Raw genomic sequence first — 16064 nt, forward strand, 5'->3', positions numbered from 1 at the left:
AATTAGGAATCACCCAATTTTACATTTCCACAGAATAAGGGTGCACATTAAGGCGACGTAGCTTCATTGCTACTGCACAATATTTTGCAACCTGGGTGGTGATTGGTGAGCCGTCTCCCGGCAGAAACCTTTTGGGTCCATTCACCCTCACCACCACAGCCCATTTCCCTAATCAAGGGGTCAATAATATTGAAGCGGGCTGACTTGTAGAGGGGACATCTAAAAAATACATGCTCAGTGGTTTCCAGCTCCCCTGTGTTACACGGGCAAAGTCTCTCCACCCTGGGGATCTTCTTAAATCTCCCTTCTAATATGGCAGGTGGTAGGGCTGCACATCTGGCCAGTGTATAGGCCCTCCTATGTGTGTTCCTTTCCAGGGAGTTATATACATATGCCTTCTGCAGAGTTGGACCACTGATCAGTCGATCCATCTAATCCCGTGTCTAGCATCCTCTGTCCTTTAACTGGCAATGCAAGCAACTGAGCCGAGGCCTATGTATGCAAAGCAGCTACATATGCAAAGTATCCGCTCTGCCGCTGGGCTGGGCTGGGCGGGGTGGACATCTCATCCTCCAAATAATTGCGGGCCCTTCAACCTTTAGTTGAGGAAAATAGGAATACTTGTAGCCAAGTCAGTAACGTCCAGGTTTCGTTGCACACCGAAAGACATACTTCTCTACAATGCTAACGGGTACTGGTATTTTGCTTAGAGGGATTGTTGAACTTGTATAGTTTTATTATATATATTTTATGTATTTATGTATTTTAGGTATTTTATAAGTTTGTGCGTATTTGCTTATGGCTTTGTTAATGAGCAATAAACCAAACAATTGCGGAAACCTCATTTTCACATTTAGGTATCGACCGCTTTTTTATTTTTATTGTTGGGGCATGTGTTGTTCTTCTGTTGTTTACTTATGGGGTCCAATTCGTAGACAGTCTTGTGCCAAAGGGTGACAAGTAAATGTCACTTGGACAGATTTGTACTTAGCTGAGCATCCAGTAAAAAGGCAGATTATATGATATGGAGCATTGATGGGGGTGCAATTTTTGTGCAGAGATCAGCATGCACCGTGCACAGTCCTGGCTGTTTTTTCCCAGTTGCACAAGCCCCCCTCCCCAATATTCTCTCATCCATACTTTACCCTCTCCTTTTGCCACAGGACTGGCTGACAGAGGATTTTCTTGATGCCCTCAGAGCGGTGGCCGGGAGCACCAACGTGTCCATAGCTGCAGCTGTCCGGGAACAACATGGCCGCGACGAGTCAATGCACAGGTACATCAGAAGGGAATTTTGGAGGATGGGTTTGTTGCTTCTATTCCCCTTTCTGGATTTTCACAAAGGAAAGTTATCAGCCATTTTAAAATTCTGAGGCTGGCGGAGCCACGGTCACACAGAAGAAGCTCAAGTGCAGGGAAGAAGAAGGGTAATTTTTTAAAGACTACATTGGGTAAAGAGGAGTGAGAGAGTGAATGAAACCAACTCTGTGGTAGCAGCTGCCACTGAAATGTTTTGAGAAATATGCACAGCCAGTCAGATCTCCAATGGCCTGCCAGGTGTCTTGCTGGGCAAAAGTCCCACCTTTCTCCAGCCTCTTTCTAAAGATGCTTAGTGGGCTCATGGTGCCCACAGGTGCTGCACTGGGGAGCCCTGCTCAAACTGTTTTGCCACGCTGGCTTTCTGAATGAGTTGGGATGGGAAAAAAGGCAGTGTGGGCTGTGGGAGAGGTAAGGCAGGAAAGGAGAGAGGATTCAGGTCCCTCACCTGTATGCCCCTTTACTGTTAAAATGAGACTACATTCTTTATGCTCGTGGACCAACAGGTCATGAGCAAAACAAATTCAATACATTCCATCATACATAAATAACCGAATATACAAAAATATAATATCTAAACAGTACAGTTTAAAAAGGGGTATCATTAAAAACCATGGATAAAACTTTTACCATGGCGATGGTTACATTTGGATCAGTATCAGCCAATAACTTTGCAACTGTCTCTTGCTTTAGGGCAGGTCCCCACCCTTGAATGTATATTGTGATCCATTTGTCTCTGGCGAGATCATGCTTTTTACAATCTACACAAAAATACCAAACAGCGTCCAAACTCCCTGATCCACAGCACAAAGTCACTTGGAAAAAGGGACCCCTGAAAATCTGCCTGCTAACTCCCCCAATGGCAGTGCATTTAATCTGGCCTTAAAATGAGGCATACATGCACATATCCCTGTTTTATATGTGATTGCGGCAGAATAAACAGATGTGTCCCCCTATGTCCAATCCTGGCCTGGATGCTCTCCCGCTCCCTAGTCAGTCATTCTCCCTTGCTTCTAAGATTACTGTATCTTGTCCTGTCCTTCCCCCATGTCTTAGGTGCCACCCGCCGGACGCTGTGGTCTGGCCCCAGAACGTGGAACAGGCCAGCTTGCTCGCCACGGCCTGCTACAGCAGAGGAGTTCCCATCATCCCCTTTGGCACAGGCACAGGCCTGGAGGGTGGCGTGAGTGCTGTGCAGGTAGGACAGCTGGCCGGGGAGGCGGGCAGAAGGCGGGGCCGTGGGGGCTAATGGGATCCCTTTCTGGAGACTGGAGCCGAGAAAGACTGAAAAAAGACGCGGAGTGAAACCAGGTCAGGGGCTTAATTTGCATGGCGCTTAGCCCCAAAGTCCGTTCGCAGTGCTAAATCTGAGCTCTGGAATATGTCAAGAACACAAAAACACTCTCTCTCTTCTTAGCTGACATCAGTGAAGGGCCACAAACACATTCTGCACATTTGGGGCTCGAGGGGCAACACTCCAGGTCTGATGGTGAGGCTTTCTGATGGGCTTCAGCCTCAGCACCTATTGCTTTGATGCGGGAAGGAACTGCTGCTCTCCTGCAGTAAGCTGAAAGGAGCATGCTCAGCTGGTACCAATGTTTGTTGGGCTGCTAGGTCCAAACCCATTTTTAACTACAGCCTGCACTCTTGAGAGACCTGCTGTATCAGGAGATGCATGAACAGTGACATGGAGAGGAATTGGGAGATCTTTGGATGATAAAAAGGGTCCACCTGACTGTACCAGGCCTTCCCCTCATATCTGCATCTTCCCCCCCTCTTCCCCAACGCTTAATTTTACCCCTTTCATTGGGACAGGGTGGCGTCTGCTTTAATCTGACCAAAATGGACCGCATCTCTGCACTGAACACGGAAGACTTCACTGTTGCCGTCGAGCCAGGGGTGACCCGGAAGGCCCTGAACAACTTCCTGCGGGACAGCGGCCTCTGGTTTCCTGTCGGTACGGCTGGCTTGGAGGTAGTTGTGGGCGGAGGGCAGTGACCCGAACACAGCTCTGGAGACAAGAGAGAAGAGAGCTGCTCTCTGGGAAGGGCAGAACCATGCGTGGGCTGGCAAGTCATCCCAGCTCCGATACTGTCCAAAATCAAAGGGTGGGCGAAAATCAAAATGGTAAGCTTGGACCGGGGTAGCTGTGCATCAAGAACCAATTTGGAGTAGTTGTGGTGTGGTGTTGTGGTTAGGAGTGGTGGACTCTGACAGCCGGGATTTTTCCCCCCATCCTGCACTAGAGCGTCGGATGCTAATCTGGTGAACTGGATTTGTTTCCCCACTCCTCCACATGAAGCCAGCTGGGTGACCCTGGGCTAGTCACAGCTCTTTCAGCCCCACCTACCTCACAGGGTATCTGTTGTGGGGAAGGGAAGGTGATTGTAAGCCGGTTTGATTCTTCCTTAAGCGGCAGAGACAGTGGGGATATAAAAAACCAACCCTTCTACTTTTTCTTCTTTCCTGTCCATAGTGCAGATGGCAATTTTCTTTATTCAGATATTTATACCCCATTGTTCTCCCCAGTGGGGACCCAAAGCAGCTTGCAACATTGGTCTCTTCTCCATTAGGCCAAGAGAGTGACAGGCCAAAGGCTGACCAGCAAGCTTCCGTGGCAGAGTGGGGATTCAAACCTGAAGTCTTCCAGATCCTAGTCTGACCCTCTAATCACCCCACCATGCTGGCTGTGTGGGTTATTCATGCCAAGGAGGAGATAATATGTAATAAGCCAAAAGGGGCAGTAAAAGTTTGCTTATGAGAGCCCACACATAATTGGGGAGTCGGGTAGGTAGTCTTCAATGTTAACATTTAAAAATCAGTTTGATGCCAGCACTTGCACAAGAACTTGCTGAAGGATGGAGGCAGATGAGAAGTATTTATTCCTCAGAGAGTTGGAAGAGGGCTTGTGGCTCAGGGTGTATGAACTCTTCCACTTCCACTGCTAGTAAACAGGTCTGGCAGGTTTTGGCTTTGTTCCAAAAACCTGCAAGACTTGTTCGACCAGAGCAACAGTGTGTGTGTGTGTGTGTGTACCACAGAGCCTCTTAAAAAACACATTCTGCTCTCTTAAAAACACATCAAGTACTATCTTCAGTCCCGAACGGTGGTTAGACAGGACACCATTGGGATCTCCATCTAACAAACCTCTCTGAAGACCTGATTATATGATAGATATACTGTACTTATGAGTTCCGTGTCTGTCGTGGGTCCTGTTGACCAGATGTCTGGCTGGAGTTCTGTGCTAGGAAAATTCCCAGCCATGTGGAGACCCAATTCAGACTGGGACTTCTGCACCAGAGGACAGGGAGGGGGGAGGAGTTGAACCTTTCTCGCTCTTGCACCATTTTCCTGACCTGAAACTGTCCTGGGGAGATGCTGACTGCCCCACTAGCTACACATATGAGTACTAATGAGCTACTCAGCAGAAGAAGGCATTGGGAAACCACCTCTACATCTCACATGCCTTGAAAGCCCCGGACTGGGGTCGCTATAGGATGGTAGTGACTTGACCACACTTATATGTGCAGAGTATACCCACTTGGTCAGCAAGCTGTACCTTGGTGAAGGTGCCCTGTGCAAGCACCGGGTCATTCCTGACCCATGGGGTGACGTCACATCCCGACGTTTACTAGGCAGACTTTGTTTTACAGGGTGGTTTGCCAGTGCCTTCCCCAGCCCTCTTCCCTTTACCCCCAGCTAGCTGGGTACTCATTTTACCGACCTCGGAAAGATGGAAGGCTGAGTCGACCTTGAGCCGGCTACCTGAAACCGACTTCTGTCGGGATCGAACTCAGGTCTAGAGCAGAGCTTGGACTGCAGTACTGCAGCTTACAACGTTATGCCACGGGGTTCCTTTGTACCTTGGTGCACCAAGAATAAAGGAACGTGCTGGCAAATCATGCCCTGAACCCCCAGTTGGTTTTGCATGATCCATTTAGATGGATTATCCTCCCTTGTCCGGGTGCTTTCTGACATCTTTTGGAAAGGTGGCCGTACTCTGGCCTTGGTTGCTGTCTGTAGTTTGCCACTAAAGGGAACCTCCATATTCAGAGGCCTCTGAATACCAATGCAAGTAGACAACATCAGGGGAAGGTCTGACCTCTATGCCCTGTTCGTTGGCCCTCCAAAGTAACTCAAATGGCTGCTGATGAGACAGGATGCTGGACTAGATGGACCTACTGGTCCTATCCAGGAGGGCTGTCTTTACGTTATTGTAATCCTCCCCTGCATGGCTTGAGTTCTGGGGTTACCGGCTCTGTTCCGGATGCTGCCAGCCAGACAGGAGAGATTTCTGCCAGTCACTTGGCTGTATGGAAGGGGTGAGGGTGGGGCGGGGGCTTTGGTTGCTGTCTCAGTGAGCTGTCTTTCCCTCCCCAGACCCTGGGGCCGACGCCTCTCTCTGCGGCATGGCAGCTACTGGCGCGTCCGGCACCAACGCTGTGCGCTACGGCACCATGCGCCACAACGTGCTGAACCTGCAGGTGGTGCTTCCTGATGGGAGGGTGCTTCACACCGCTGGGCAGAACCGGAGGCCCAGGTTCGTCACACAGCTTCTCTCTGGAAGTTATGCCACACCTTTCCTTAAGTCTCTACTTTGGGTTTTCGAGCACATGCTGCACCAGGCTGAGACTTTTTACTTAAAATCATAGAGTCGGAAGGGGTCATCTAGTCCAACCACCTGCACAATGCAGGAAATCCACAACTATATCTCCCCCACACACACACCCAGTGACCCCTACTCCATGCCCAGAAGATGGCCAAGATGCCCTCCCTCTCATCATCTGCCTGTCATAGAATCAGCATTGCTGACAGGTGGCCATCTACCCTCTGCTTAAAAACCTCCAGGGAAGGAAGCCTGTTCCACTGAGGAACCGCTCTAACTGTTAGAAAATTCTTCCTAATGTCTAGATGGAAACTCTTTTGATTTAATTTCAACCCGTTGGTTCTGGTCCAATCTTCTGGGGAAACAGAAAACAATTCGGCGCCATCCTCTATATGACAGCCCTTCAAATACTTGATGGTTATCATATCACCTCTCAGTCTTCTGACTGAGATAGAAGGTTACCGCACTTGTATTCTCAGCGATGTATTAAGAGTTTGAAAACGTTATAAAAAATACTGTTTGCACTTTGTTTGGCCCCTTTAGCTGTGAAGACGTCTTCCAACCATTTATAAGCCGTGGTATCCAAAAACCCTTTTAAAGCGATGTTTTTTATAACATTTTCAAACTCTTAATACATTGCTGGGAATACCTAGTGCGGTAACAGCCATAGTTTACTTACAAAAGTCTTTACGACGTGTTGATTGGTGTGGCTTAACTGATTTCCTTTGCGTGTCTTTCTGATGCATAGTTATTCCATACTCTGGTTCATGTTGCATATGTCAATTCGAAAGGGTATCCAGTGGCCACAGCCAGAGGCTGTGTTTTGGAAAAAATAAAATACTGCAGAGCTGGAAAAAATGCAGAAGAGGGCATCCAAGCTGACCGAGGGGTTGGGGTACCTTTCCTGTGAGGAGAGGCTAAAGAGATTGCGGCTTTTCAATTTAGTGGGGAAGAGGCAACTGAGGAGGGGGCACAGACAGTGGATAGAGAGAATTTTTTTCCTCCCTTTTTCATAACGCTTGAATTTGGGGGCATCCAGTAAAGTCAATGGGTGACAGATTCAGGGTGGAGAAAAGGAAATACTTCTTTACTGAAGGAGTGATTAAACCATGGTATTTGCTGCCAGAGGATGTGGTGATGGCGGCAGGCACAAATGGCTTTAATGGGGGATTAGACAACCATGTGGAGAAGATTCTATCGGTGGCTACTAGCTAGCCACGGTGACTGGGATTTAAGTTTGCATGGGGGAACTCAAAGGTTTTATGATGTGTGATTATGTCCTGATCGTAGTGATTTTCAAACTGTAAGTTCTTTGGAAGCTTCTCTGGGGGGAGATTCTTTAAGAAAATCAGCAATGACTTATCAGCTTTCCTGGAAGACTGGTTGCCCCACAGTGCCCACAGCTGGGAGGAGAAAGTGTTGTGTCCCAGGTTGCCTGGGGTAGCAGCGAGGGATGTCAGACCCTTGCCCCGCATGGATGCAGCATGGTGCGGGAGGAGAATCCTTTGCAGTGTGCTGGGATTTCTCCTCCGTTAAGTCATTTCTGTACTGCCCTTTCACCAAGGAGCTTAGGGTATCATGCACAGTTCTCTCCTATTTAGACCAGTGGTTCCCAAAGTGGGTGGTACCGCTCCCTTGGGGGCAGTGAGATTACCTAAGGGGGGCACTAAGAGGCAAAGGGGTGGCAGGGGGCCGCTGGGCCTCTTCTACCATGTAGTTCACTTGTTTGCAACAGATCAAGCTATGGCGCCATGCTGGCAAATGGCCCTCCCAGGTTTCTGCCTCTGCATAGTTCTGAAATCTGGTGGAAACTTATCAGAGGTTGTTATTTTTCCTTCCAAAACTTTGAAAAGCTGGTATCACAGGATCAAGTTCATCAATGCCATTGAATAAACTAAACTAAAAAAGTTTTAATATGATTTCGAACAGATGTGCAATGAATGATTACTGATTTGAATCTTATTACCTTAGCGAATCATACAAGCCACTAGTTTGAACAATACTTTTTATAGGTTATAGGGCATGGGGGTTGAGTTTATGGAATCAGGTAGACGGTGGCCCAAAAAGTTTGGGAACCACTGATTTAGACCTTACAACAAACCTGTGAGGTAGACTGGGCAGAGAATGAATGATGGACTCTAGGCCCTCCCCCCCAACAGGCTTGGTGACAGCATGGGGTGGGGTCTTCCTCACCCTAGGCTGCCACTTGGAACACTACTGCACGCCCCTTTGTCCACGAAAGGGATTCCTACAAGGCTGAAGGGTTTTTTTTAATTGTATAGAATTTTATTTTTAAACACAAAAACAGACAAATGTATAAATATAACCAAGTTATTACATTATGCATGGAGCTTTCTTTGAAATTAAATTTGTTATTAACTTCTTTGAATTACAGTTCTCTGTGTTAATATATTTTCATATTTTTTGCAGAATATGCTGTCATGGCGAAACTAACCAATTTAGTAAACAAAAGACCTAGAGAAGAATTGATTCTAAATTGGAAGCTTTATTATGCTTATGTGAAAACAGCATAAGTTATCAGGAGCTCAGTATAGATAATATTAAAAATGTGTTTTTAAAGTTATTTTTGTTTAGTATAACAAATGTATAGAAATAGAGAATAAATATATCACATTTGAGAATGTTAGAGGTTAAATTGGGATAAAAGACATACTCCCACCCAGTCTATATACTTTTTTTCTATATAATTGGACAGTAGATGTAATATTTTGATGCATTATTCATAAGAATATAAGAAAGGCCATGCTGGATCGGACCAAGGTCCATCAAGTCCAGCAGTTTGTTCACACAGTGGCCAAAACCAGATGCCTCTAGGAAGGCCACAAACAAGATGACTGCAGCAGCACCATCCTGCCTGTGTTCCACAGCCCCTAATATAATAGGCATGCTCCTCTGATCCTGGAGAGAATAGGTATGCACCATGCCTAGTATCCATTTTGACTAGTAGCCATGAATAGTCCTCTCCTCCATGAACACGTCCACTCCTCTCTTAAAGCCTTCCAAGTTGGCAGCCATCACCACATCCTGGGGCAGGGAGTTCCACAATTTCATATCTGATATGTTTATTCTTAAACGTGTATTACCTAGATTTTTATATTCTGTTTAAGGCTGAAGGTGTGAAAACCGCTAGTTGAATGTCACTGTCGGCTTCCCGAGACTTGCATATTCTGTACAGCACCTAGCACGGCACGGGTGTTATTTAGCCCACTGCTGAGGAGAAGCGTGCCGGTTCTCTGAAATTCACGTCTCTCTCTTTCAGGAAGAGCGCTGCTGGTTACCAACTCACAGGCCTCTTTGTAGGCTCAGAGGGGACTTTGGGTCTGATCACCCAAGCCACCCTTCGCCTCCACGGCATCCCCGAGGCCACAGTGGCGGCCACCTGCGCCTTTCCAAGCGTGCAAGCAGCTGTAGACAGCACCGTGCAGGTTCTGCAAGCCGGGATTCCTATCGCCCGCATTGGTAAGACCAGGGGCTTTCTAGGTGAGCTTGCAGGGGAGGAGAAAGAGTGGGGCAGATGGCATGCTCAGCAACGCAAAAAACCTGGGAAGTTTCTTCCCTTTCGTCTCATTGTCCGGCAGCAGATCAAGCAGGAGGCCTTGGATGAGTAGGGTTGCCAAGTTCCAGGTGGTTGCGGGCAAACCCCCTCCAAGCCACCTGGCTGCCCGCTAACCAGCTGAGGGTTGGCGGGCAACGTGTGCCTGCCCATGGCACCTCGTCATTTCTGGTTTACACCCAGAAGCTCCACATTGCAAGGGGCCATTTACACCCCTTGTCACTTCTGGTTTACACCTGGAAGCACCACATTGCCAGGGGCCCCTTGCGATGCGGCACTTTTGAGTGTAAACCGGAAGTGACGCGGGCACACACGCATACTATCTCACCTCACCTCCACCCAAAAAACCTCCCGCCGGAGGAGAGAAGGGACCTGATAAGCCTATGGATCAGTCTGTTGTTTGGTGTGCTGAACTCTGGAATTGTGTTCTGAGTTTTAGAGAGCTTTAAGCTCTGGGGCTCTGAGCCAACCAACCCGACCAGTACTGTACAGCAGCAATCTTCAGCCTTTCCAGACCCCAGATCCACCCACCATTAAGCTCCAGGTGGCAGCCCGGGATACCACAGTCATGTGACAGGAAGAGGAAGAACCAGAATGGTTACTTATGGCAAAAACTTTCTGTGCCACCTCTCTGGGGAGCCTGAGCTCATAACCTCACAGAGTGGTGAGGGGTATGGGAATCGATGCGGCAAGGACGTTTGGAGAACTGGAAGACTGATGTTTGCGGAAGGCAGGGCCGAACTTTGAGGGAGAAGAGATAGAAAGCAAGGCGGAGGAGGGTGCCTCTGAACCTACCTGGGCTATAAAGGAATCCTGTCCGATATGGAATGTCCTTGCTTTCCTATCTTGTTGCTCCTCTTTATGCGTACAAATAGAAAAAGCAGGCATGCCGTCTTGCTTCCTGTGCATGCATATAAGAAGCAAACCCTTCCCCAAAGCAAGCCCCTTCTCAAATAGTATCTCTTTTGGGACTTTGGACCTAGTAGGCGGAGCTCCATAATCTGCTTGAGGGTCCTGACCGATTGGTTGAAGACCAGTGTCTTACATGGTATTCAAGAAAGGAAAATGCTTTTTGTGAAAAGCCTCCTTTGTAGTATGAATCTTCTCCACAAGGCTTAGCCACCTTATCTATACAGGCTACGAACTGATTGCCATTGGTCAAGCTTCTGTTGCATCACGGGATGTTCACCAACATTTTAATTTCTGAAGGAAAGGACACCTCAGAGGGGAAAGCCTAGGGTTAGGACTGTGTGCTTCTACAGCAAATCGCTACTCACACCAGTGTGGTATAGTGATTAAGAGTGTTGGGCTGGTATCTGGCAGACCAGGGTTCAAATCCCCACTCGTGCCATAGAAGCTTGCTGGGTGACCTTGGGCCAGTCACACTCTCTCAGCTAAACCTGCCTCACAAGGTTGTTGTGAGGATAAAATGGAGAAGAATGATGTGAGCTGCTTTGCGTCCTCGTTGGGGAGGATGGTGGGGTACAAATGAATTAAATAAATTTTATTGGATCATTGCTATTGGGGATGGACTAAATAGTTTGGGACTTGCTCCGTCAAAAAGAAATAAATAAAATAAGATTTAGGTTCATAATCACCATGACAGCAGATCCAGAAGAGACACTGGGAGTTCTATTTATGGCATTAACAGCATTTTTTTCCTGCTGGTGCATGCAGGCCTATTGCAATAAGGACTTCAGTGTAGGGAACGGGGAGAGTTAAGCCTTCCTCCCCCCCCCCCCATGCTATTGTCCTGGCCTGAAATGGTCCCATAAAACTGCAGTTTGCCCTGTTGGACAAATATATAGGTTTTCTTGATATGCCCAATGGGGCAGATAGCCACATTTGTCAGGATAATGGCACTGAACCAAACCAAAACCAGGGGACCAGAACAACTGCCCTGTGAGGAACTGTTAAAATGCTTACGGCTATTTAGCTTGGAAAGAAGGCAGTTAAGAGGAAACATGATGGAGGTCTATAAAATTATGCATGGCATGGACAGAACCGACAGAGAGAAGCTTTTCTCCCTCAATACTAGAACGCGGGGTCATCTGCTGAAGCTGGAGGGTGAGATTCAAAACAGATAAAAGGAAGTATTTCTTCATGCAACGCATAGATAAATTGTGGAATTCCCTGTCCCAGGATGTGGTGATGGTTGCCAACTTGGAGGGCTTTAAGAGGGGAGTGAGCATGTTCATGGAGGCTATCCATGGCTACTAGTAAAAATGGATACTGGTCATGATGCATACCTATTCTCTCCGGGATCAGAGGAGCCTGCCTATTATATTAGGTGCTTTGGAACACAGGCAGGACATTGCTGCTGCAGTTGTCTTGTTTGTGAGCTTCCTAGAGGCACCTGGTTTTGGCCACTGTGTGAACAAACTGCTGGACTTGATGGACCTTGGTCTGACCCATCATGGCCTTTCTTATGTTCTCTTCCTCTTCTTACTGCTCCAGAATTCCTAGATGATATCATGATGATTGCCTGCAACCGCTACAGTGGCCTAAGCTACCCGGAATCACCCACCCTCTTCCTGGAGTTTCACGGCAGCGAGCAAAGTGTGGAAGAGCAGGTGCAGGCGACAGGTAGGCCCTGCGGAAGAGGGGCGCAGGGGCCCTGACGGGGCAGGGAAAGGGGCCGCGCATGCGGAAGCTAACCACATTACCCGCTGAGCGGGCAGCAGCACAGCTGTGATGCAAGGCTTTCTCTGCAGGAGAAATCGCACAGCTGAACGGCGGATCGGAGTTTTTGTGGGCCCGGGAACAGGAAGCCCGGAACCAGCTGTGGAATGCACGGCATAACGCCTGGTACGCAGCGCTGGCCCTTCGCCCTGGCAAGAAGGTGAGAGAGGGCAAGGTCTTTTGGTGTCGGTCTGGAGGTACGCTCCACGCACAGGAATACATACGTGGAGCAGCCTTATTCTGAATCGGACCATTGCTCTATCAAAGTCAGTGTTATCTACTCAAACTGACAACAGCTCTCCAGGTTCTTAGGTGGAGGAATTTCACGTCACTTACCACCTGATCCTTTTAACTGGAGATGCTGGGGATTGAACGTGGTACCTTCTGCATGCTAAGCAGAGGCTGTTTCACTGAGCCACAGCCCTTTCCGTGTATCTGAGAAAGGGAAATGCAAAAACCCATATCGAAGCAAATGTTAGACTTTAAGAAGCTGCTGGACTTTTCTATTGCTGTAGTGCTTGTCAGATCTTAGTCAGATTACTGTTGTTGTTGTTATTAAGGGCTTGTAAACTGTTTCTCCCCACCCCCTGCAAATTTCTCTGCTGTGTAGCTTGGCTCACTTACTTCAGTGCTATGGTGCTCTGCGCTGTACGGGGCCCATGGCTCAGCGGTCAAGCATCTACTTTGCGTATAGAAGATCCCAGGTTCAATTCATGGCTTCTTCAGCTAAATGTAGCTGATAGCTAGTGATGTAAAGATCTCCATCTGAGACTTGGGAAAGCCATTTCCAGTCCAAGTAAACAAGACTGCTCTTGATAGATCAGTGGTCTAACTTGTTATAAGGCAACTTCATTTGGTGTGTGCCCTCTTGCCCTTACCACACATAGTAGTCTGGATTGTGTAGATTAGTTAACAGTCAGTATATTGATGAATCATTTAGCCTTGGTAGCAGAGAGTTACTGTAGAAAGGGTTTCTACCTCCCTGTTTGGTTAGGGGCCCTGACCTGGATGGCCCAGGCTAGCTTGATCCGGTCAGATCTCAGAAGCTAAGCAGGGTCGGCCCTGGTTAGTACTTGGATGGGAGACCACCAAGCACTACCAGGGACATTATGCAGAGGAAGGCAGTGTTAAACCACCTCCGAACGTCTCTTGCCTTACTAGGTTGCCATAAGTCGGCTGCAACTTGACGGCACTTTACACACACACACGTTTGGATAGGGGGAAAAACCTGGTTGTCTCATGCCGTAGCAGGATGAGGACAGATATCTTTTCTCTCTCTTTTCTCCTCCTCTCTCCCCTCCCCCCAGGGTTATTCCACTGATGTGTGTGTTCCTATTTCTCATCTCCCTGCTATTCTGGTGGAAACCAAGCAAGATCTTCTGGCCTCCAGACTCACAGGTAGGCAGCCTCTGTTGTTGGAAGGGGGGGTACAAAGAGGTTCAGAAGATGCACAGCTGATCCTCCCTGTCCAATAATACACAGGTATTAACTTATGTATTGGGAGGCAGAGGTAAGGTGGGGGAGACATGCCAGTTCCAAAAAGCAAGCCAAAGGATCGTAGATCCCCAATTGGTGCGAGGGTGCTAGTTCTTCAGTACCTTGTGCTTCCAGGCCCTATTGTCGGCCATGTTGGAGACGGCAACTTCCACTGCCTCCTGATTTTTGATCCTGAAGATCCAGACGAAAGTGGGCGAGTGAAGGAATTTGCTGTGCGGCTGGCCAGGTAGGGTGCGACTCCATCTGGGGTGGGATGGGAGGTGGGGAAGCAGCTAACCCTTTTCCAATTGCCCGGGGAAGGTGAACTACTTGGGATCCTTGCTTCCTTTGGGGAGGGACTGTGGCTCAGTGGTAGAGCATCTGCTTGGCATGCAGAAGGTCCCAGGTTGAATCCCCAGCATCTGACTTTGATGGACTAAGGGTCTGATATTCAGTATAAGGCACCTCCATATGTTCAAGTGTTCTTGGAGAGAAAAAGCTCATGACGTTCTGCTATTAAGGGCATATGGGGTGGTGGGTTGCTGGCCTTTAGGCCTGTGGAGGTGGTGGTATTGGGTTCACTAAGGCTGCTTCCACACGGACATTTTTGTCTGTCTTTGTTTCCAAACTGGAGAGCCGTCTCTTTTTTTCCTTGGAACATCTGCACACTGTTACCCTCTAATTTTCCACTTTGCAGGTTTCCCGACCCCAGTATGCTGTTTCTCAACCTTAACTTTCCTGCACTTTTTTCCGAAAGCACTCCCATCTGAATGGAAAGGTTTGCATTTTTAAAGGTCATGAACACATGAAGCTGCCTTATACTGAATCAGACCCTTGGTCCATCAAAGTCAGTATTGTCTGCTCAGACCGGCAGCGGCTGTCCAAGATCTCAGGCAGGGGTCTTTCACATCACCTACCTGCCTAGTCCCTTTAACTGGAGATGCCGGGGATTGAACCTGGGACCTTCTGCATGCCAAGCAGGTGCTGTACCACTGAGCCACAGCTCCTCCCTATCAGCACCATTCTTTTAGTCATTTTCCCCACAGCACCACTAGAGGGCTTTTTAAAAAACTCAGTAATTGCTATAGCACTATTGAAAATACTGTTTTAAAAACAGAAGGCTGTTCAAGAATAGCTAAACCAAATTTCCACATTCAGAGCCAGTGCTCTGTACCTGTTCATGGTGGTGGTTTATTTTTTTGGGGGGGGGGTTCATACTGGAGGGATATTGTCCTCTCACCCAGCTCAGTCTGCCCAGGGACTTACTCAGTTTCTCCTCGTCAGACCCTTGCTCTGAATCAGCAGGGCCCTTACATTTTGCATTTCTTCTCTACAGGCGTGCGTTGGCCATGGACGGCACCTGCACAGGTGAACATGGCGTGGGCCTGGGCAAGCGGCAGCTTTTACAGGAGGAGGTGGGCGAGGTTGCCTTGTCCACCATGCGGCAAATCAAGGCCACACTAGACCCGAAGAACCTCATGAACCCTGGGAAGGTCTTGTGACACCTCTAGCTCAGACTGGCTGCCTTGTTATCAAAGCAAAACGTACGCCACTAACCACACGTTCTCCCTTACACAAGGACAAATCTGCTGGCTCCTGCCCTGCGTTGTGTCTGCAAAATTAAACCTTCTTGGCTTCCTTACCCTTTCCTTTTCCCAAGAAATTTGATCACTTCTTTAATGATTCTGCTCAATGGACCAATAGGACCACACGAAAGCACAATGGCCAAAATATTTAATATATTCCTCTTCGCCTTTAAAATAGGCAGCCAATATATTCAGTTCAGTTTTGGGCACCACAATTTAAGAAGGATGTAGACAAGCTGGAACGTGTCCAGAAGAGGGCAACAGAGATGGTGAGGTGTCTGGAGACCAAGTCCTATGAGGAAAGGTTGAAGGAGCTGAGTATGTTTAGCCTGAAGAGGAGAAGACTAAGAGGTGATATGATAACCATCTTCAAGTAGTTAAAGGGCTGTCATATAGAGGATGGTGCCGAATTGTTTTCTGTTGTCCCAGAAGGTTGGACCAGGACCAACACATTGAAATTAAATCAAATGAGTTTCCATTTAGACATTAGGAAGAATTTTCTAACAGAGCAGTTCCTCAGTGGAACATGCTTCCTCGGGAGGTGGTAAGCTCTCCTTCCCTAGAGGTTTTTAAGCATAGTCTAAATGGCCATCTGTCAGCAATGCGGATTCTGTGACCTTAGGAAGATGATGAGAGGGAGGGCATCTTGGCCATCTTCTGGGCATGGAGTACGGGGTCACTGGGTGTGTTTGTGGGGAAGGTAGTTGTGAATTTCCTGCATTGTGCAGGGGGTTGGACTAGATGACCCTGGTGGTCCCTTCTAACTCTATGACTGTGATTCTATATATACATTTTGCAATCTTTACTATCTCCGATTTATTTG

The 16064-nt window shown here is 48.0% G+C and overlaps 1 protein-coding gene across 1 annotated transcript in view; it reads left to right on the plus strand.

The window, feature by feature from the left end:
• LDHD (lactate dehydrogenase D) overlaps positions 1–15177 on the plus strand; it is a 17561-nt gene extending 2384 nt beyond the window's left edge. The window contains exons 2-11 of the mRNA XM_056862341.1: positions 1164–1276; positions 2374–2515; positions 3133–3274; positions 5698–5857; positions 9204–9403; positions 11955–12083; positions 12212–12339; positions 13487–13577; positions 13791–13902; positions 14992–15177. Of these exons, the coding sequence (XP_056718319.1) occupies positions 1164–1276; positions 2374–2515; positions 3133–3274; positions 5698–5857; positions 9204–9403; positions 11955–12083; positions 12212–12339; positions 13487–13577; positions 13791–13902; positions 14992–15157 (1383 nt within the window). The 3' untranslated portion in view covers positions 15158–15177. The remainder of the gene's footprint in view (positions 1–1163; positions 1277–2373; positions 2516–3132; positions 3275–5697; positions 5858–9203; positions 9404–11954; positions 12084–12211; positions 12340–13486; positions 13578–13790; positions 13903–14991) is intronic.
• The last annotated feature ends 887 nt before the right edge of the window (positions 15178–16064 follow it).

This window comes from Euleptes europaea, chromosome 17 (genome assembly GCF_029931775.1).
Source record: "Euleptes europaea isolate rEulEur1 chromosome 17, rEulEur1.hap1, whole genome shotgun sequence".
Lineage (NCBI taxonomy): Eukaryota > Metazoa > Chordata > Lepidosauria > Squamata > Sphaerodactylidae > Euleptes > Euleptes europaea.